The 23,782-nt window shown below is 38.9% G+C and overlaps 1 protein-coding gene across 2 annotated transcripts in view; it reads right to left on the reverse strand.

Annotated features, from left to right (window-relative positions):
* Positions 1-23,782, reverse strand: part of osbpl1a (oxysterol binding protein-like 1A) — a 46,218-nt gene that overhangs the window by 6,048 nt on the left and 16,388 nt on the right. For both annotated transcript variants that reach the window (XM_012866352.3, XM_012866351.3), the window contains exons 13-22: positions 20,083-20,214; positions 19,854-19,935; positions 19,004-19,110; positions 12,884-13,046; positions 10,170-10,359; positions 9,391-9,466; positions 2,910-3,044; positions 2,669-2,766; positions 1,205-1,387; positions 1,003-1,110 (exon numbers count right to left, since the gene is read on the reverse strand). In XM_012866352.3, the coding sequence (XP_012721806.2) occupies positions 1,003-1,110; positions 1,205-1,387; positions 2,669-2,766; positions 2,910-3,044; positions 9,391-9,466; positions 10,170-10,359; positions 12,884-13,046; positions 19,004-19,110; positions 19,854-19,935; positions 20,083-20,214 (1,274 nt within the window). The remainder of the gene's footprint in view (positions 1-1,002; positions 1,111-1,204; positions 1,388-2,668; positions 2,767-2,909; positions 3,045-9,390; positions 9,467-10,169; positions 10,360-12,883; positions 13,047-19,003; positions 19,111-19,853; positions 19,936-20,082; positions 20,215-23,782) is intronic.

Consider the following 23,782-nt stretch of genomic DNA (forward strand, 5'->3'; position numbering starts at 1 on the left):
GGGGGTGACTTGGAACAGCTTGTTTTGTAAATTGTATCACTATGACAACTGCTATAGTAAACTGCATCAACTCTACCAATAAACTGAACTGAATTAATAGTAAGCTTACCAACTGCCTCACAAACTGTTTTAACCTGAATTACTGTCCATCACATTGACGGTAAAATTCCCAAATGAGTTTTGAAACGTTTCTTTTTTAAAATTTCCGATTGTAATTAGGGATTGGTCCCCATCTCTGAAAAGACTAAGTCCTACAGCGCCTTCCTTTGAAAATGACTATGCTTTGTCTTTATTGATGGAAACTCTATGTCTGTTTACAAAGCGACGATGAAATATGCAACACACCTCCTCACTTTGTTGTTTGGGATTTAAATTTCAATGTGATGTGGCATAATAAGAAACAATTTAGTTCTTAAGAGCAAGAAGCTGTTTTCCATTTAATCGCGGAGCTGCAAATCCATATTCATCCCCGAGACGTAACATTATGACTGCCTGCCTAATATTCAGTCGGTTTCTCTTTTGTTACTAAAACAGCTCCGACCAGCCGGGGCATGAATGCGGAACCAGGAGGGGGGTAGTCTCCTTGTTCTAGACTCCCTTCAATCAGATCCCACAAGACAGACATCTGTTGGAGTCTGGAAGACAGTTAAACACCTCCGGCACTTTCTTTTCCAAAAGGTGTTTTGAGCCAGAAGCACGGCTGTTTTTTCTGTGACTGCCGTTTCAAACAAATGCTGCCACGTGTGGACAGAAATTCTCTGCTGGGCGCCAAGAGTGAAAGTAAAATCTATGGGAATGCCAAGAGGCATCATTTTCCCACCAAAACGTTGTACTATAAGATTCAGCAACCATATTCAAATAATCATAATGTTATGGCTGATCAGCGTATAATAAAACTTGGGTAACATCTCGTTGTTTCTTTGCTCTGATCTCTTAACTTTCTCATTCAGCTGCTCCTTACAGATGTCTATAAAGACGTACAGACATCTGCGGATCTCGTACCTGTGGTTGATCACCTCCATATTTCCATACTGCTCAATCCACAGCTGACCCACAATGATGTTATGAACACAACAGGTAGGATTTGTCCACGTATAGGCTTCATTGTGCCTGCAGAAAGAAAAAAACACCACCACCACCAACAACGTTTTCATTGCCCGAACATAGAAACAAAGGTGGCTGCCTAGGTTTTGTTTGCGCTCACTTGGGCAGCTCCAGTGTGATGATGCCTTTCGGCTCAGCTTCCACACTCTTGCCCCAGAACTTAAGCTTAGGGTAGATGGATCCGTGAAACACAAAGTCCTGCTTCAGACCTTCAGCGTGGAAGGCGCTGACGGGAGGGTGGTGGCTCACCTGCTCTGAGATGAGCCTGAAGCCCAGGTCATCTCTGAGGAAAGAACAAAGAGTTCCCAAAGATCAGGCTGCACGCTGCATACTGCTGAGCTTTATAAGGCAAAGGATGTGGGAAAAAAAAAAAAATCCTGAGAGGTAATAAAGATGTCAGACTTTTGCATTTACTCATCATCTGCATTAATGTCTGAAGAAAAAAAAACATATTTTTCTGTGACCATCGACAAGGTCCTGGCCTACACTGCAAAACTGAACTAAAAGTAAGTAAAATGTTCTTGAAATGAGTGCATTTTTCCTTAATTTGAGCAGGTAGATAAGATTATTTGCCAATGGAATAAGATTTTTGCAGTTAAAATAAGAACAGTTCATCTCCATCATCTTATTTCAAGTGCAGGATATCTAATTATCTTATTTTAGGGGATAAAAATACTCATTCCATTGGCAAATAGTCTCATTTAGCTGCTCAAATCAAGGAGAAATACATTTATTTCAAGAAAATTTTACTTACTTTTAGTTCCCTATTTGCAGTGTCATTGTGTCTGGCTATGCGAACACTCCTCTTATGAGAAATGGCAGAAATACATTTGTTGCTTACCTGGAACAGACAACCTTTTTGAGCACAGCTAATAGATTTTCATTTCAGCATTCGTTGGGCTCATTCCAGAGACCTGGTCAGCCTGCTTTATCCATTACAAAACCAGTTTTGATACATGTTTGCGATCATTGATCTTTTCTCTCCAGATGGCATTTGGCTTGTCTGTGTGGGGGCAGCTACATTCTGAAGACTGGAGGTGCTGATTTTGGAGCAGGGGCTTCATTTCTGGCAGGCAGACCTCTTAATTCAAGTTCATCTAAAACATGCCGTGCTGTGGACAGTAACACTGTTGTCCCACCATCTTATTACTGGCTTGGTTCATGGTTGCACCAAAACATCTTAAACCGATGAGGGGAGATGACAGTTTGATTCAGATTGAAAGACATTTTGACACAGTTTGGTGTTCCCACTGGACGGTCCTCCCAGACACACATCCAGACTGGTGTTAAAATAGAGAAAGAAGGCTGACATGCAGCTTCCTGGAATGGACTCACATTATGCTTGAACACTGGGTTCTTGGCAAGAAATCAATGAATTTAAATGAGCTTTCATCTTTGAAAAGAGGAGAATTAAACTATTTAGCCAGAATTATGACAGAAGCCTATTGATGCTTGAAAAAAAAAATGCATCTCTTTTAAAAAGTTATTCGGAACACAAGACCCGAAAACAAGTGTCTAAGAACCTCGGTGTCAGCGTGGAGCAATGTGGCGTTATTCCACCCACCTGACCAGCTCGTAGGTTTCCCCCAGGAGTGGGTTGAAGGGTTTACCTGTCCGCTCCCACTGGGAGGCCACGGCGGACACGGCAAACGCAGCCACACACTGCAGCCGAGAGACACACAAACACACACTGAGTCGAACACACCGCGCTCTAAAGTAAAAGCTCTGCTCATTAAAGGGAACATAATGGGGGAGTGGAAGGCAATTTGTTCATTGTAACTCAAGGATGTTTCAAATCGTTCCACCTTCATCCTCTCAATAGACTCGGAGGATGCGTTGGCCTGATGGATGAGGTACGTGTGCTCCATGTACTCCGTTAAACGCTGCAGGAAGCTGAGCGGCTCGTTGAAAATAACCGGCATGGTGATCTTGGAGAGCTCCTGAAAGAAACGCGAGGGGGGGGGGGGAGACGAGGTTTCATCAAAACGGGAACAGAGTTCCTTCACGTGGCCATTCTCAGAAAATGAAATATTCATGCAGCGTTTTCAAAAGACGTGAGAGATATTTGACCAAGCATGCTGTAATAAGCATGTTATTTCTTTATCTACAACGTCCTGGTGTGGTGGTAACAACCAGAAGGCTTAATGAAAATAAAACAAACTAACAAAAAAAAAAAATACACAGAGAATGTATGAGATTAACAGGAATTATAGGATTTTCACATTCCATGCTGGGATTATGGGGCCCTGAGCTCCTCCTGAGTTTAATCTGGAATTACAGAAATCCCCCCCCACAAAACACTACATATATTGTCTAGATATAATTCAAAACGCTATTGAACGAGAGCACTTTGTTTAACATAAGTGGGTATATTCCCACACTTATGTTAAACAAGCATATCAGTGCCTTTGGGCACTTCTCTAATCATGATAAACTAATCATGTTTTCCCTTGATTAATTTAATTTACAGAAATAATATTAAAAACCCCTTCTTTATGCCTGATTTTCATAAATCTACAATAGCAAAGACTAGACTTTCCTAGAAATCCTTCTAAAACCAATTTCCCCAAATTTAATTATATCATTACTCTGGCAAAATGCAATAATTTACCATTACGTTTAACAGAGGCTTCACTTAATATCAAAACTACTCAAAGGGTAATTATCCAGCTTCTGAATAAAAAAAAAAAAGGAGCAGACACTTTCCTAACAAATTTTTATGATAAAACTGGAGACCCCTCAGAACTCCCAAACATTGCTAACGCTGTAAATTATATATATATATATATATATATATATATATATATATATATATATATATATATATATATATATATATATATATATATATATATGAAAGTTTAGACTCTGCTGAAGGATATGTATCTAATTTCCTGCAGATCTGTTAGCCTCCTGCAATGAAAATGCTATTTATATTAACCCCAATTTAAAAGATTCTGAAGCTGGTTACAATAGCATGAAATTCTATCTAAATAAAAGATCTGGCACTTTAATAATCAAATGTTTGAATGTTACATTTTTGAAATCACTAGAAATGGGAATATTATCTGGTGATCATAGAATTTATCCAGTATAACTTATCTTTGTATCTGGAGGTGGTGAATTATGTCATAATTGTTGTCCCACTGCTAGTTTATAGGCAAATGATCGTCAGGAATTTAATCTATTGTACAAACATCAACATGGATTTGAAAAGGAAATTTACTCCACAAAAGTGAATGTGCTTTCGTTGGTTTAAACTATTTATTCAGCAATAAGAAACAATGAATACTCTTTACATAAATCTAGAAAATTATTTGAGAGTGTATTCCATAATATTGTAGTTATTATTACCCCACAGCTTTGATGGAAACCTTTATAAATAGCTTTATCTTAACAATTGACAACAGCTTGTTCAGATTAAAGGATTAACATCAGACTATGCTACTCTAAGATGCAGAGTTCCTCAGGGATCTATTTTGGAACCACTCATGTTCCTTATTTTTATAAATGATTTGTCAGCTGCTCTTTCTGCTCTGTACTTTTTGCTGATATTATTTTTTTGTCTAACCCCGAGATGACCTCAGACATCAGCTTTCTCTGGTAGAAAAATAAAAAAAGAAAAAGAAAAAAAAAGATTTGAGGTAGTCATGTGACTGTATGAGATCATGTGACTTCCTTGTTTGTGTGCTAAATGCCTGAGACATTTCCTGTTTGCACTGATGACTGATGATGGTGTTTGAATGAACATTGAAACGTTTTGAACACTGCACAGTTGTATAGATTAAGACTTTTAAAGATGCTCACTTGTACCTTGATGTCTAAATGAAACTTCATAGAAACTGTGAAATTGAATGCGTTTACTTGTATTTTTATTCATTTATATAATTTAATTTAATTTTATTTGGGAATTCTAGCCATGCTATGGAGTTTTCCCTGTGCTGAATGAAAAAAGTTAAACTAAAATTGATTAATAGGGTATATTGGTGAGCATTAAGTCATGACAATATCAACAGGCTGAGGTTCGATGAATTTTTATCCATATTCAAACTGACCCTTAAGAGTTTTTGCTAATCTGTGAGCCCAGCTCTGACATAAATGTCTGTAATTTTGTTTTGGCATCTGGCTTAGGTCCCATACAGAAGACGACAGAGCAACTAGCTTTTTGTATATATAAAATCAAGCGGAGCACTACAGTGAAAGCAGTAAGGCTCCACTTAAGAAAGTAAAATCTCTTGGGCTCTCTTTGGCATTAAGACAATTGTTAAAGCAGACAGGACACACACACAAAAAAAACTACTATAATATCTTTTCATAATACTGGAGCAGTGTCGGCTCTCCTAGCATGCATTTGACATTGTTACATCATTCATATTGTACAAAAGACAACTTTAAAGGCCTGTACATACACTGTAAGAAATGTGTTTTGTAGTTCAAGAGCAAGAAGAAAGTTCTTGCTGGCAAGGACACTTCATAGTTCACAAGAACTAATGTGCAGATCTCCCAGACATTCTTTATAAGTCTTTCCCACTGCAAGACATCTTTTCAGACGCCACAAGAAAAGCATTTTCCCCAGAGCATGCGTCAAGATCAAGAAGCAAGAACTCCCAAACCAATGCTGTAAGACATGAACGATGCAATTTAGTGCTTGCAGGACGGGGAGAGAGAACAAATGCATCAGTTCTTTTGAAGCATCCATTTCCCTCGTCTTCTCCTTCCTTTTGTTTTCTCTTCTTGTCTCCGTCTACTCTCCAGAATGTACCATTTGTTTTTTTGCAGTTAAATGCTATCAGTGTATTCCACTCAATGTTTACCTTTGGTAAAAATGAACTAGTGGAGTATTTATTTTTTCCTGGTAACTGCTGGTGTTAAAACAATCTGACAGAAATGTGTGAAAACGTACTAAAACCTTTATAGCTCTGCATCATCAGGTAGCATGTAAAGAGCTAACTTATTACGGTGGACACCATTCCACTACAAGGTCAGCTAGCGGCTTTATCAAGGTCGTATCATGATTTTTCTATTCATATTTATCAGGAAAAAAGTTTGTTTTGTTTACAAGTGGTGTTTAAACAGATCTAGCAAAAGATAGTTCTGTTAGCTGACCCGACTAAGCACAACAAATGGATAAGAGCGGGGTTGTTTTTCCCCCTGAATGAAGCAAGGCTTTTAGATTTTCCAGCGTTTTCACACAAGCAGTGTCATGAACCTGTTTCAGACCGCAGCGCAGACATTTAATTTGAACAGATTACATGCCTGCTCCATGTAATGCGATGTGAAGAGGTTGCGCTCATCATTAAAGGGAGGGTGGAGCTGAAACTAAAAAGTGATAAGGGTTGAAGAGCAGAGGCAAGCCAACTAAAGCTCACTGCAAAGCTCATATGAGCTGCATGTGGGGAATTTTTTTCCTCTTCTTTTTTTGCCAAACTTTTCCATTTTTAAAGATTCAAGTTTGAGTATGTTTTAAATATATATATTTTTTGGAGAAATCACTGATATTATAGCCAAATGGAAGTTATTAATCACAGAAATGATTAGTGTATTTTCATTTCAAAAGATTTTATCCCGATACAATTAATATGTATGCAACCTTTATTAAGCAACAGTCATAGCCACAAATTATTTTTTTTTAGTAAAGTGCCGACCAGAGCTCTTTTCAGAACTCTTTTATTTTTATTTTACTTCTTTTTACATTTTGTCATTGTACAACCTGCAAGTGTCTTATTAATCAGTTTTATAATTTCATCCATTTTACAATTAGGTTGTAAAAGAATGTTATCAAGGGTTCATTAAAACATTACAAATCAAGAACAGGATGTGATTCTTATACCCCAACACACTGCTTTTTGTTTCAATGAATATATATATATATATATATATATATATATATATATATATATATATATATATATAGATAGATAGATAGATATATAGATAGATATTTGCCCTACTGTCCACTTAACTCCACTTGGTCTGTGCGATGTAAATTTGCGTCCTCTGTACCTGCCCCCAAGGGTCAGCTAGTACTCTCCGTAAGCGTTTACTTGCAACTAAGGTTGTTGCGACAATGAGGTACCTTGGCAGCTACAATAATACCTCTATTCAGGAGGTGGTACCAAACACACAGTAGATGAAGAAAACCAGATCATGAGCAGAAGAAGAAAAACAACGACACTTGTGGTGAGATCTGCCCTTATCCCTAAAAGGGTGTTTTATCTCTCAGGAACCACACAGAGACAAACACTGCATTGGTGTCCTGGTTTACTTTATTCTTTCTTTTCCGTTCTTTTTTTTTAAATTCTTCTCTCTTGAGTAAACACTCTACAAACCAGCACATTATTGCCACCTACGTAGCTGTAGTGAAACACTTTAAATCTCTGAGTTGAACATTATGGGTAAGCCAAATAGGCCAAAAAACAGTATTAAAACATTAGGTTTTGAGGCGCTAGGGCTTTTTAATTTTATAAAAATTATCAGATAGTATTGTTAGCAGTCCTATACACTATGCAGATGCTCTGTCTGCACTGATGAAGAGTCATTCATGATGTCAAATGATTCAGTGACTAACGGCAGATCAGTCCAGTCTACTTTCCAGTTAATTCAGATGATAATCATCTAAACATTTGTGGCCACTCAACTGTGCATACAGCATTGGAGTTTTATCCCTGGATGGTCAGGCGATCCTTAAATATGTGGGGGAGAAAGCACAACTGTTACATCACAGCATTAGTAAGACTGAATAATAATAGTAATCATAACCTTTGTTTAACCAGGTTTGTCCAGTTGATATAAAAAAAAATTATTTTGCAAAAGAGACCTGGCCAAGAGAGGCAACATACAGTTAAAAATACAGTTACAACACATAAGCATGTTAGAAATAGACGTGAATACAATAATTAAAAAAGAACAATTAAAAATAAAGCTATTAACACTCAAATAAAGTGCACTTATGTAACTTGGATATGGTCTATCATGGCCTTAAATACATTCAGAGGAACCAGAGTGTTAAGTTTGACTGAAAACTGTTCCATGAAGTTGGAGCAGAAAAGCTAAAACCGTTCTTCCCACTTTCTCTTCCGACTCGAGGAACAGTACAATTGAAAGTCCTGAGATTGGAGATGTCCTATTATTTGAAATAATATAAATGATAAATGATGATAAATAAGGTGGCATATAAGACACTGTGATTAGTTAGAGCTCCACAGTTAGTGATAAACCTCAAAGTGCCATGTTACACACTATCCAGCATGTTAAGGCATTGAGCAGCGGTTTTAATATATATAACATTGCCATAATCAATAATTGGAAGAAAAGTTGACTCCACTAATTTTAGTTTAACCCCAAAAGAAAAACAATATTAAGATAAAATCAAAGTAAAAGTTTCAGCTTCTTTGTGGTAAATTGAAAGTGTACTACAAAAGTCAATTTATGATCAATCCAGAACCCAAACATTTTAAAGTAGAGACAAGTTCTACTTGTTGACCACTACAAGTGATGATGCCTGACTGGTTTGACCTGGCTTAATTTGAATAATTGAAAAACAAAAGCTTTGATCTATCAGCATTTAAGACAAGTTGAAGCTGACAGAATTGTTCCTATTCTATATTAAACACATTCTTCAGATATGCAAACATTTCTGTGGGTGCAGATGCAAAGCAAAATATCACGGTCATCTGCATAGAAACGAAGGACTGCATTTGAATCTCTCTCTCTCAATATATATATATATATATATATATATATATATATATATATATATATATATATATATATACATACATACATACATACATACATACATACATACATACATACATACACACTATAATATATACAAGATAAATAAAGGGTTTAGCAAAGACCCTTGTGGATAAACTTAACCTCAGAATAAAGACAGCCTGGGTTCTATATTTAAGATAGTTAACAAACCCTCTAACCATTTGTATAGGAAACCCAACTGTTGTAAGATGTAAAATGGGGTGGTTGAACCGGCAACCCACCAGTTACAGGACAAAGCTCCTGCACCACTGTTGCCCCACATCCCAATACACACAAGGTATCAAATGGGGGTGCAACTTAAGTACTTAAAAGAAAGAACAGGACCGGATGTTTCACATTGTCTGTTACAGCTTCTGCCTTTAGGAATAAGATACACAACAATCAAAAACACTGGTTTTTACTCAAAGGCAGTTGGTGACAGCTCTCTAATTGTAGTGGGAAGTGTGCAAGAAGTGTAGAGGCAGTCTGGCTGCCACGTGTGTGACTCCAGCTTATCATCATGCTTACCATCCCAATGCAGTTCCTCAGAATGCTCCAAATGCTGAAGTCATTTCTCGAGAACATCGGCGCAGGTAAGCTCGCCCTGAAAAAATTGCTTGCATAATTATATGTCCTCTATGAGGCGTGTATAATTGATTTTCTTTCAGCAAGTGCTTCAGAAGCCGGTGCATTTCACAAAGTATCAAAGATAGAATAGTTGCAGGTATCAATCCAAGTTGATATATTAAAAATATGAGAACCAAGCGGCAGTGAAGGTGTGCAAAATCGGAGCAAAATCCAGACAAGCAAACGTCATAAAATAAAGAATCAGTCATCTGTAGCACTTAGTTCTCATAAGACATTTGCAGAACCAAATATGTTTTTAGTATGTTAGTCAAATAAAAGCAAGGGCCAGTATTGCCAATTTAAAGGAGACCTGAAACATGTGAAATAGTGAGATACACTCCTGATTGTCGCATTACATTGTGACCATATCAATATTTAACACGGTGACAAGGAGCTAGGCCCACTCAATGCCACCCTTCCCCGTGGCTTTACCAGACAGGCTCTCACTCTAAATTATTCACACTACGAAGTGGAAAGACCTGAGGGAGGATAAGGGCAAAAAAAGAGCAGGGAAAGAACTAACCAACCTCTCAGAGCAGGTAGAGTATCTGCAACAATAACGCTCTTATAAGAGAAAAATAGCCCCTTTGCTGAGTTTGTTCATCCTTAAGCCAGAGATGAAAGGCACAGGGGGAGTGTGGCCAATTTGGTAAACTGTGGGGGCATATTGCACTTCTGACCTGTGCTTTGTTATCCCGTTGGGCTGAGTCTCATCTCTGTCTCCATGGTGATCCTCCTGCAACATGCTGGTGGTGGGGCTGCTGCATGGGCTGCTTAGCATGATAGAGCCTTCGTCCTCCTCCTCGTCCTCTTCAAAGGAATGGCTGGCCACCGTCTCAAAGCCGCTCAGGGAGAGCTCAGAGCCTGACTCTGTTAGAGACAAGGACACATGGTGATGATTCACTGTGTTCACACAGGGGGTTATAGAGGCTGATATCGAGGGCTGCTGAAGAGCATAAAGCCTACTCTAATTAATAAAAGGGGAAAAAAAAAGATGTTTCTTCAAGTCTGACTGACAGGCCATTGCAAACAGAATAGTTTAAAAATTGAAAACTTTTTTAGAAACCGTTTTGATCTTCTAGGACATGTGTGTGTAAGACTGTATTCACTTTAAAAATGTCTTTGTTCCTCATGCAATAATTGATCATTTAAATGGTGAATGGTGTCCATTCATGTTTCCCTTTCAAGACATATCCAATGAATTTCTATTTATTGCTCCCAGAGGCAGAAAGGCAAAAAGGGTGACACAAGTATTCACGAAAAAGATCTGTCAGTTGCGACCAACTAAGTTTTCTATTGCTTTTTTTGTATGTCCATTTAATCATGAGGGGAAGTAGCTCTAAGTAGTGCCACTCTAAGCACTGTGAGAAAATACAATGCTACATGAAGGGTAGCTAATAAAAAGTTGCTGTTTTTTTTTTTTTTTTGGTTTTTTTTGCAGAATGGGCTTCATTGTGGGAGAGCATGTTTTGGTTAGAGCGGGAAACCAAAGGACGCAATTAATGCATGAACCCCCAGCGGTTGCCCCTTAGAGCTAAACAATAGCTTTGCAAACACACAACCATGAACATCCAATACAGACAATTTTCTCCTCACATGACACAAGTCAGACTGCTGAGATCACAGGCCCTGTGCACGTTCAGATAGCGCAGCTGGAATTATGGAACTAAAGGGGCGGGGCTTACAACTCCTTCATTCGGCCTGTGAAAGAGCAAGACTCAGGCTGAATACAGTACAGCAAGGTCCCTCTGCTTTGTCCTTTTGAGTTTTGAACCTATGTTTGTCATGTAACATGCCGGATTTACAATAGGGCTGCACAACATATTGCAATTTTATCATCATCGCAATATCACAGATATGTACTTGTTGCGAAGGACCGCCTGGAGTGAAATAAGTGTTGGCTATCATTTAAGCACCCTGCATTCAGGCTCTCAGTGTCCCCATTACTTTGGTGACATTTGTTGTTTAATGCAATATAAAAAGTTTGAGAAGGTAAAGAAATGGTAAAGTTGATAGGAAACTGGAGCCAAACTGTTTCATTGCCAACGCGTCACGAGTCAAAAAGATGCAATCTTTTCATTAGAACCTTGTATTTGAAGTGGAAATGATTAATTGTTTTTTGTTTCTTAGTAGCTGAATGGACTACTCATTATCTGGGGTGTTTGTTTGCTATGATCCTAAAGCAGAAAGACTGTTGTTTTTTTGTCTATGTTTCACAAGCTATATCGTTACCGCAATATCTACCAATATTATTGCATATCACAGATTTTCCTAATATCATGCAGCCCTAATTTTATACACTGTTTTACAGTGACTGCTCTCTCATACGCACTGAGTGACGTCAATGCTGACCCTACTGGAAAGTATTAATGATCATGCTCAGCAGAAGAGTGAGACAAAATGTTCTGATTGGTCTTCCTACTGGTCAAAAATGTTTTTTGTTTTTTCTATTAAATACAACACTTGCAGAATGCCCCAAATTCTGATATCCCTGTCCTGAATAGCAGTACCAGCAGGAATTTACTCTTTTCTAATCCATCTGAAGACTTAGATCATTGCCTTTTAATACAAAACCAACAGAACACCTTTTTACGTCACACGGTTCTGTGTCTGTTTGGCCTAAAGCCAAATCTAACTGCACCCAAGCTATTTGTTGGGCTTCACATCCAAATTTACCCTAATAATGAAAGAAGGTGCATAGAAAAGTTTGGTTAATCCAATGTTAAACCTAAGAAACAGCTGGAGTGATTAACATGAAGCAGACACAAACGTCACAAATGGCACAATCAATAAAATCAACATCATAAAAGTGTGAAAATGGTGATTTCATCCTGGCTTTTCGCATGTAAAAAGGGGATAATTTTAAGCTAAATTATTGAGGTCAGACCAAATAATAACAATCATGCATTTGTGTTGTTAACATGATAAGGTCTAATCATGGAAAAGCCTAAATCAAGGAAGCAAAATAAACAGAATTTTGTCCCAATTTTCGTTATTATTACAATATATTAAAATATGCATGTTTTCCTGTAATTGATGCAAATCTCGAGTACAGATCACTCAGCTGTGATGCATCCACACTCCTTCAGCTATAAAACGTGTTACAGCAGGTGTCATCAAAACTGCACCGAATTAGATAAACTGCTTTAATAGAGAGGTAGAGTTCCTGCAGACTCCTACACGTTGAGCAAAAGTCACCAAGCATCAGTCCGACCTGGAAATCTAACAAAACTGGGCAACACTTGAGTCTCAAAACCTACCAAAGGAATTCACTGGCAGCAAAAAAAAGTATTCCAGTGTCCCACGGGTGAATGAGAGTGCAGGGAGCGTGAACGGCGGCCTGTCACAGAATCCCCTCCGAGTCCCAGGAGTGTCCGAGAACTTGTCAACTCACCAGACACGGCGTCGTGGAACTCATCCTCGCTGAGGGCGCTGCGCGGTGACGATCCCTTGACGACGGATTGCTCAAGTTCGTGGTGCTCTGTGGCCAGAGTCTGCAGCGCTTCGGAGAGGATCTTGTTCTTCTCCACCTCCTGCTCCAATTTCACACAGCGCACCTGAGCTCGCCACACACACGTCGGCAAAAAACACACGCACGAACGCAGACAAAAGGGGGACAGATTAATCAAGGACGAAAAAAAAAAAAAAAAAGGGGGATTCTGTTTTGCACTTTTAGCAACCACTGTCTGACAACGCGGGGTTCTCATGGTGAGCCACGTTTAATTCCTGTTTTCATTCTCAACGCAAACAGAAGGCGGACACTCATGACCATCAGATGGGCTGCGATGGCAGCTGGTCTGCAAATAATCAGCACGTCCACTGATTGATTCTCCTCTCTTTTACCGGAGCCGCGGAGAACAAGACGGTGAGGGAGCTGAGAAGGACGAGCCATGCTTTTCTGTAACAGAGGACAGCTGCCTTGATGTTGCGGTCTCAAATGGCCTGCCGGAGAACATGATTCCTGTGCAGGCAGGAGTGATCGGATGACAGCCGCTGGATGCTGAATAAACCATTAGCCAAACTCCTCAACACCAAATACGGTGCCTTGCAAAAGTATTCAAACTTTTCGAACCTTTTCCCGTTTTGTCGCATTGCAACTACAAACGTCGACCTGTTTCCATGGGATTGTTTGCAACAGATCAACGCAAAGGGGACAAACAATACATGGTTCCCAAAATCATTAACAGGTAAAGATCCAAAAGGTTTGGCATGCTTTTGTATCCCCAATCAACAATTCTTTTAGACCCAGTTTGTGTTACAATTACAAATGCAAAGCTTTTTGGGTATGTCTCTGCCAACTTAGCACATCTAGACAGTGGAAGTTTACCCATTCATTGCAGAATAGCTCAAGCTTATTCAAATTGTATGGAGAGAGTGCACGGGAAGGACAAGTTTAAGTCTCGTCAGGTTCTCAATAGGATTTGGGTGTGAACTTTGATTGGGCCATTTTAACACTTAAGCTGTTTTCAGGTGTACTAGACCAGGGAGACATCTAAAACTTGCGGGACACTGGCGCTTAAGGGCCGTAGTTGGACATCCTGATCTAAACCCTTCCACTGAAGCTCTGGTTGTATGTTCAGGGTCAATGTCCTGCTGGCAGGTAAACTTTTGCACCCGTCTCAGTTGCTGTCCAACCTCTAAAAGGCTGTCATTGATTATTGACTGAACTCTTCAAATTTAGGTTATTAACAGCTTTCCTGCCCCTGCTAAAGAAAACCAGCCTCGGGGAATGATGCTGCCACCACTGTGTCTCTCTGCAGGGATGGTGTGCTGAGGATTAGGTAAAGTGTTTTTACATCAAATATATATATTTTTTCATAGGTGGAAAAAAAAAGTTACATTTTGGTCTCACGTTTCACATTTGTCCCGTTCTGTTGTAGAAAACTGCAAACAGGGCATCTTGTGACTTTCTTTCAACAACCACTTTCTTCTTGCTGGTCTTCCATAATCTACAGATTTCTCCTGCTGATATATTGTCCCACCTGAGATAACGATCTGTGGAGCTTGGAATATTGATTTTTAGGAATCAAATTACATACATTTTACTAATTAGGCGACTTCTAAAAGGAATTACATGCACCAGCTTTTATTTCGGGGTATCAGAATATTATACAAGTACAGTTTGATTACTGTTGACAAGAAGAAGAAGGGTTTGAATTTGAGCTGCCACTTTACAGAAATCCATTTGTACTGCTGCCAATGATGTGCTGGCGCTGTATTAACCAAGTTAGAGATCCGCGACTCTGCTGTCAGAGAGACAAAACAACTGACTGACTAGAAGACAAACGAGAACAAGCTGCAGCGGGGCTTGATGTCGCCATTTACAAGTTCATCAGGGATATTTTGGCAGTCAACCTCTCCACAGGTGGCGCCATAATGCATGACTACATGAGCTAGAAGTGATTCAGCCTCTGTCGTGTGTGTGAGTCTTACCGTGCCGTTCGCACTATAACCAGCCATGTGCAAACTGCGCCATTCATGGCAGGTCTATTGAACGGTGAGCTGTAAGAGTTTATGAGCCTGTCATTTTGCGCTCTGCAGCTGGCGGCCGCGGTTCAAAAGGCAGCACAGCTGAGCGATCAAGGCCTAGGGTAGGTGTAAGCAGTGAACTCTGCGGCCTCCCGGCTGCTGAAGCAGAGACATTCAAACGGCTCCCGGCAGCCACCGCTTCACCGGCAGCAAAGACATCTACGCTAAAGATCTCTCGGGAATTCGGTATCTTGTTTGAAAGATGAAGCCATTTCAGTGGGGATGAATGAGAAAAAAAAAAAAGTAAAACCCTTCATTCACACAATGATGCAAATTTTTTCTCTCCTCTAATGATGCTCTTAATTTAGAATTTGGCTTACTCTCGCTTTTTTCATGCTTTTGTCCGTGTTTCACAGAAGACTAAAAAAAAAAACTTTTGCAAAATGGGACTGAATCTGTGCATTATGATCTAAAGGCGAGGCTGCATGGTTTACATATCCACCAGTTCATGAGCGCATTCGCACAGCGGCCCGTGAAAACCAATGGCACGACTGCAGCACGCACCGGTTTTAACAAGCAGAGCGGCGCCAGCAGTGACTAATTCTCATTCCGCCGTCACGTTCAGATTTAAACCTTGTTCAGAATCAGAAACTATCACCAACTGCAAAGAGCAGGAATAAACAAAAAAAAAAAAGAAAAAAAAATGAAAATCCACCAATCCACTAACTTCAAATGTTACTGCCAGCATCACAGAACTGATGAAACCTTAAGCTGCGATGAAGAAAGGATTCACAGTCTGCGTTTCCATCAATTACTCATAGTATTCAATTTGCTTCAACTCAAACAAAATAACTCTTCATTTCAGTTCTTAGCGAATAATTTCTTTGCACAAACGGCCCCATAATCTAGTCTAGCCTGTCTAATCTCTTCACATCTGGGCTTGATCATGAAAACAGAAGGGATATTGCTTACAGTTAAGTATATAAACACACATGGACACGATGTTCTGTTGAACTGTATGAACGGCACTTCAAAGTCTTGTGATTGCTACCAGGAGAGAGTCTTTAAAGAAATCTAACAACACGACAGATGTTATATATCGTTTCTTCTGTTCCTCCATGGTGCGGCCACAATAGTTTACCATTGGGTTTTCCAGAAAAACGTAACATGAAAAGATCAGAATTACAACATATGACTTGGAATATGCTGGAACTAAATATTCTACAAACAAACTAGCCCTTGTTGCAGGGCTCAGTCATTAACTGCATCAACACTGCTTGTCTCAGTGTACCACTGATGATTCACAACATACTGCCTTCAGCTCAGTATAAATAGAGAGTAAAAACCATGAAAACAAAATCATTCCACACTTGGAAGCCACACAATACAAAAAAAAAAGCTTCCAGAAACTGGTTTATTTCAGTGAGTAAGTTCTGTTTATCCACTACGGCCGTTGCAACACTGATGTCTGCTGTTGGTGCTTGTTGTAAATCACATGTAGTATTTGTCCCTTTGAGGATTGTGAGGGATGATATATTCAAACTTACTAAGTCCTTGAAAGAAAAAAGAAAAAAAAAAAAAACTTGTCTGTCAGTCTATAATCACAGCAGTTCTCAGAGCTAATTTCACAGCAAGGTGTGAACTGTTTTGGCACGTTCTCACGAAGCATATCTTGTTCTCGCATTTTAAATCGGAGGAAAAGTACCAGAGCAGAACCGAGGGTCAGAATCCTGCTGATTACAGCGCTGAGTGGCCGCTCTTTGTTTTTTTAAGTGTAAGTTTGCACAAAAAAAAAAAAACTAAGCCCACACTGTAGCCTCAGCAACGTCAAAGATGTTATTCATTCACTGAAACAACATGCAGGTTATGGCGGTGCGGACAAATTATTTGCCTCCCTTAAAGAATGATCCAGTTTTTTTTGTTTTTCTTTTGTCACACTTAGATGTTTTAGATTATCCAACAAACTTTAATATCTCAAGCAAATACAAAATACAGTTTTGCAAAATGTATTTTATTTATTAAAAGGGGAAATCTATTCAAGCCCTGTATGAAAAAGGATGTCCTCTCTTTGCTAACATATCAATTAAGTTTGATTAACCAAAATTTATTGGTTAGGTCTCATTAGCTTTACCTTGCCCGACTACTGCCAGACCTGTAGAACCAAGAAGCCACTTAAAACAGAGCAAAAATAATGGGGTATAAAGGCCTTAGACGATATCCAAAGACAAAACCACTGCTGACCAAAAAGCCAGTCTCATATTTGCCATATGATCTTTTATTAAAATTACCTAATGAAATACGTCTGATCAAATGTCCCCTGTGGTTCTAGTTTTTGTTGGACCTCCCAGCAGCCTTTGACTCGGTTCAATCGAGTAAAGAGAACATAATGATCCACCAAGATGTCAGGATCGTTGGCACAGCACAGAAGTGATTCACCTGGTATCTGACAAAACTTTCTCTGTCCTGATTAATCATTTTCCCTCCTCTAGTGCTATTTCATGTGGGATCCCACCAGGCTCTATTCTTGGCCCTCTTCTATTTTCATTTTACATGCTGCCATTCAAAGCCATAACAACTCAGCACCAGGTTTTCCTCAACTGCAAAGCAGATGACCTACAGATATACTGGCCATTGAGGCCAGATTGCAGTAATGCTCTCCGTTCTCTACTGGATTTCATTACTGCTGTCAAACAGTGGTTTACCCAGAATTTTTTTCTTTTAAATGAAAAAAATAATAATTGTAAACATATTTTATTTGGCAGTAATGGCACTTCAGATGTCAGTGCTTTGACTTTTAATCTAATGAACACTGTAAAAAACGTAGGAGTCGTTTTTCATGAGGATTTTTTAAAAATCAAATGGACTTTGTGTTGAGGCTTTTTTCAGCTGGTTCTTTTGGCCAAAATTAAGCCTTTTTTAAATTGTCATGATCCGGAGAAGGCCATCCATGCTTTTATTAGCTCCTGACTCAACTATTGTGATGATCTCTGTGTCGGTGTCACCCAGTCGAGCCAAAATCTCCTTCAGCTTGTCCAGAATGCAGCTGCCCCATATTTTAATTAACACCTCCCGGCGTGTGCACATCACCCCTGTTTTATATTCTCTACACTGGGCTCCTGTTTGCTTTAGAATTTATGTTAAACTATTACTATTCATTTCTAAATCTCTAACAGCCTCGCACCTCCTTATTTATCTGAAAATAAGTGTTGGTGTGGAAATCATTCAGTCAGCTTCTACTGGATGTTCCAAGGACAAAGCCTAAACGCTGGGGTGAATGAACCTTTTCGCTGGTGGCACCCTTCCTCTGGAAACAGCTTCTTTTGGACCTTTGTGCCATCACCAAACTGGGTCTTGTTAAAAGCAAGCATTTGCTCAGAAAGGCTTTTAACTTTCCTGAGCATATCCATTTTTAAATGTATTATTTTGTTTTTCTGTGATCATTTTGAGTTTTAGCATTTTATTGTTTTGCGCTTTGGTCTTCCTTTTTTATTTTTGTTTGTTTTAAAGTGGTTTATAAAATCAATAAATTAAAGGATCCAAGACTTTATGGAAAATATTTTGTGGACTGAAGAGACAAACACGAAACTTCTTAAAAAAGGTGAGAAATATCTAGTGTAAAACTGACAGCATTTCAGAAAAAGCTAAACATGTTGCCAGTCAAACATGGCGGTGGTATTGTGATGGTCTGGCTCTGCTTTGCTTCTTCAGAACTTGGGGGACCTCCCATAATTAATGCAACCATGAAAATCTGCTCTCCGGCAGAAAATCCTGAACAAATTGTCCTTTGATAAATAAAATTGCCTATGTCACTTCTTGTATGTGTTCTTGTTATCGTCGCCTGATATTAAAATTTGTTATGATATGAATTTTGTTATAGAAAACATTTGAGTGTGACAAAAATACCAGGAACAGAAAAAGAGGTCAAAATTCTTTTTCACAGCACTTTACATAATCCCCTTTCACTATTTCTGAGCGACTATAAACAAAGAAAATCCTCCAACAGTGTAGAAGATGCGTTTAGTTGCTTCATTTCCTGGACACTCACCCCTTCCTGTCTGGAGAAGAGGCTGAGGCAGACAGCAAGACTGGAGGTGGTCTCATTGGACAAGTCACAGATTTCCTGCATCATCTGTAGCACTGCCGAAGGAAATCCTGAGAGGATCAAACAGAAAACCAGGCGATTAAAAAAAAAAAAAAGAATCCAAAAGAAAAGTTCAAGTTTGTTTTTGAAACTTTCAAAAAAGCTTCAAGAAGTATGCAAATTGCTAAAATCCCTGACAACCAAAACAGATGGAACGGTCTTAATTAGTAGTAATTCAGACATTTTTATCACTCCATATAATCTGTTTGATGATGCTTTCAGTTTTAATCACAAGCCTTTCATTTCTGCTCTTAAATGGTTGAAAGCGATTTAGGTTTTTTCTTCTTACATTTGGACGGGTGCCAAATTAAAGAACAAAAAGTAAGAAATGAAAAGAGAAATACAACATTGCTTTGATAGAGATGCACCCACTTCCATCCCATGATGAAACACCTTTACCCTGATGGGAGTGGGTTCTTGCTATTAAATCTGACCCCATCAATGACCGATTTCACGGAAATCATCTAAATGATATGCTACGGCTTTAGCAGTCACCTCTTTTAACCCCCTTTCACGGCTCTGGGACAAGAAATCATAAAACACTTACAAATACGGAGATTAATTAAAACCTAATTGCGGCAGAGGAGTTTCAGAGATTAGTGAGATTATTGTGAAATGATCCTGATGCACATGCGGTTTTAACTGCGCAAACCATTTCCATTGGTTTGCATTTTAATTTGTCGCCCATCTGCTAATAATACAGTAAAGAGAGGGATTAAAGAAACAGGAATGACGGCGAAATAGCAGGTTTTACGTTTTGACAGCCCGTCATTTTTCAGGAAGGACAGGAACGCCGCCACCTCCTGTTCCAGCTTCTTCTGGCTGACCTCGGCTGCCTGGTGATTCAGAGAGAGGCAAGAAAGATGCAGATGAGCTGCGGCGGCGCGTGTCGGGAGAAATCCCGCTCGGTCCTCTCGCTCACAGAAAACACTCCGGACCGTTGTGTCAACAGGCTCATTATGCATTTCTTTGTTTACAACCACCTGTAGCGAGTCCGTCAGTTCCCCTAGCGACATGCCTTTCTCTTCGTCCTCCTCCTCCTCCTCGCTGCCCTGCTCCTGGGAGCAGTAGTGTGTGCTGTAAGCCGTGTGCTCCTCCAGCGCACTCAGCCATGCCTGGAGGAAAACATAACGCATTTTTACCTTGAATCGCGATGACAAGCTGCATGCAATAAATGTATCTAACAACTATTGGAAAATGCGGAGACTTAAATTAACATCTGAAATATTTTTGAAAGTCTGAGAAAATGAAACGGGCTGTTACAGTGCTTTGCAAAAGCACCTACAGGTGTATCAGTGTTCCCTTTGACGGCACATTTTAATTCATTTTTAGTCAGCCAGTCTTTTGACTATAATGTGATTCAGTTTCAGTCAACATTTAGCCCGCTGATGTCATTTTACTTTGAGTCTGATTTTAATCACCTTATCAAATAATTCACACTTTTGTCTAAAAAATTTGCTGAAACTTACGTTCACAAAAACAAAGGAAGTCATAAAAGGGTTTTCTTAGAGCCGCTTATATCTTGAAGGAAAATCATTCTTTTACACCTGCAGTTAAGCCAAAAATGATTCATACCCCAGGCAGATCTATATTTAAAACGGTGTTCTTAAAACCCAAAAGTTTGTTTCTGACAGTGTAAGAGAGCCTCCAAGTTATGTAAAAGGAGTATCAATTAAAAAAAACAACACACATTTTATTTAAATTTTATTAAAAGATGTCATGTTGAAAATGATTTATGCACTTCTCATGAATTAGTGAAAACATAATATTGGGATTACAGCAATCAAATCCTTCTCATATTTTATTAGATTATTTAATTGCGTCAAATGTTTTAATTACTTGTATAGTTACTGTATTTGTAAAGTTTTATAGTTTTTGTTGTTTTGTTATATCACACAGGTCTCCCTTGAAAATGAAATCTTGGATCTCAATGGGAATGCCTGTATAAATAAAAGACAGAAAAGACTACAACAACAAAAATAATTGCTGAGCAGCTTGATGCACATTTCCACTGGTATTTTTCACATTGCAAAATACAACGCTTTTCATTGGGTGTCTACATGATAGAGCAACACATAGCAGGACATAATTATGAAGTGGAAGAACAATGACATATACTTTTCAATTTCTTTTTCAAATGAAAAACTGAAAAGGGTTGTGATTGTAATTAAAGATAAAATGTGAAACTGTTCGAGGGTTAAGAATCAATTTGCAGGGCACGGCAGCTTGCTCGATGACCAACTCTTTCTAAAAGATTTATATTGTATAAAAAGACCACATACTTGTATACTTTCTCAATCTGGACGGTTATTATGTCGGCACAAAAACAATCACATGTTTTTCTGTGTTGCAGCCACATTATTTGTATCAATCAATCACTTTTAACATAACATTTTTCCTAGGTTGAAAAAGCTTGGTTGCAGAGTTTTAGACACGTATAAAATGATGAGGCGTTGGTCGCTTTGAGAAGCAACAGGAAGCTGTAATCATCTGACAAAGCAAGCTGCTACCACATCAGCCACAGATAACAATCAAAATTGCTCAACAACAGTGAACGGATATTATTTTGGAACAGATGAAAAGATGGTTCTCTTGTGCTCATTTCCAAAAACCTGTAGTTATTTTGTTTTGTTTCATACTATTTATGGTAGAAGGTCCTAAACTTGATATGTGATCTCATGTATGTTGACCTTTTAATGAGTGGAGTGACTCCTGACGGAAGCTGTCCCTTTTTTTGGTTTGTTAACGGAACATGACAACAAATTTAACTTGTCTGAGGTTTTGGGGGTATAAAATGGTCCACTTTGCACGGATGAGGCAGCGTTAATATCAAAACTGAATACTGAACGACCTGCTCAGGGGCAGCCAGCTTAATTGATTTGCTCAAAAACAGTCAGATCAGAAAACGGGTTGTCTTTCTACGTAATTCATATTCTCCAATCAGAGCACACCATCAAGTAAATAACCTTCCCCCCTCCCATTCCCCCTTCCTTCCCCAGTCTGACTTGAAAGGAGGAAGGCGGAGCAGCGAGCAGATGACAGCCCCAGATCAGCCTCCCTGTATCGGCTCAAACAGGAGGCAGATGCTGCAGAAGCAGCAGAGCGCAAGTATCCCATATTACACCTGAAACTAACTTCACAGCGGTTACTAAAAAGGAGAGCTGATATGTCCGAGGGTGCTCTAAAATGCATGAAGATTTCACTAACTCGTGAAAGATGAGAGAATCACAGAAGAGTTTATGAGAACTTTGCTGAATACGGTTTCCTGTGGAGAGATTCAATGATGGTTTTTGAACAATAAGGTTAAAAAATATTAATTCTGCTCCAACATGTAAGGTGGCGACCACAACGGTGTCATCACCCATGAGTTTATTTCATTTCTAAATACTCTCTAGTGTAAGAAAGCTGAGTTTGTAACTGAAAAATCCGTCTAACTGCCGACCACCTTTGACCGGTTTTCCAAATATGGTTGTAGCTGCATATCATTACCGCAACCAACCCTTTTACTAAGGCGGTACATTTGGCCTGACAAAACAACAAGCTGGTGTTGTTTTTTTAAATGAAATTCTATTCTTTGGAAAACGTACGTACGCAGCAATATCAACTACATGAAATGGTTTATACAGTCATGTCATGGCGCCTTTCTCCCTTCAAACCTAGAGGTACGGTCTGGAATTAGTGTGCAATGTGTAGCCCATATTTACTTCCTGGTTCCTGAGCCAATCATACGCGAGTTCCCAGACTTCTCAAAACAGAGCACAGCATTTGGTATTTTATCTTGGTAAAGGAGCAGCAGTCTGCAAACATGAAAGCCAGTAGGAGAAGCAGATCAGAAATAGAACAAAATATAAAATAATCATATACCTATCCTATAGAATTAGAAATTGTGGGGATTTTCACACCAGCAACAGACCGTTGAGAAATGGCTAGTCTCTGTGAAGAGGTCGTGTATCTGTTGTTCCGACCTGCAACAGTGTCAGTATTACTTATTGCTCATTTGAGAAGTATTTTGCGTCAACAAAAAGCTACTAAATATTCAGAGCTTACCATCCTAGTTATAACTTAGGTGTTAATATGAACTTCAAAATGCACAACTAATTTATTGATCATGGTAAAAGTCCACAGCTGCATCATAATGGTAATTCTGTTCTGGGCTCTGATTTGGGTCAAGTTAAATTAAAACAATGCTGAACTTTTACATCTCATGTTGACTGAGCACAACCAAGATATTTGGTTTTCACTCCCCTTTAACTTTCCACATCTTCTTGCAACTACAAACCTCAAAAGTAATTGGGAGGGATTTTTTGTGACAGAAACATAGGGAATGGAAGGAAAGTGATACACATTTATTTATTTTTTGATGAATACAAATTTGAATGTCCCATTCAAATGGACTTTGACTAGACTTTAATCAACACCAGGGGTCACCGACCTTTTTGAAATTGAGAGCTACTTCATCGGTACTGTGTCACACGAAGGGCTACCAGTACTGAGCTTTGAACTAGAAGAGTCAGAGCTCACCAATAAACATTTTTGCAATGGTCTTTTATTTGTATATATGTTGTCATTTTTAAATGTATATAAATGCAAATGTGATTACAAAAGCAGAGCAACAGACTAAAATAACATTTTAGATGCAGCTCACTGGAGGTTTTGCTAGTTTTAGAACGGGCTTAAGGGCAC

Source organism: Fundulus heteroclitus, chromosome 9 (genome assembly GCF_011125445.2).
Source record: "Fundulus heteroclitus isolate FHET01 chromosome 9, MU-UCD_Fhet_4.1, whole genome shotgun sequence".
Classification (NCBI taxonomy): Eukaryota; Metazoa; Chordata; class Actinopteri; order Cyprinodontiformes; family Fundulidae; genus Fundulus; species Fundulus heteroclitus.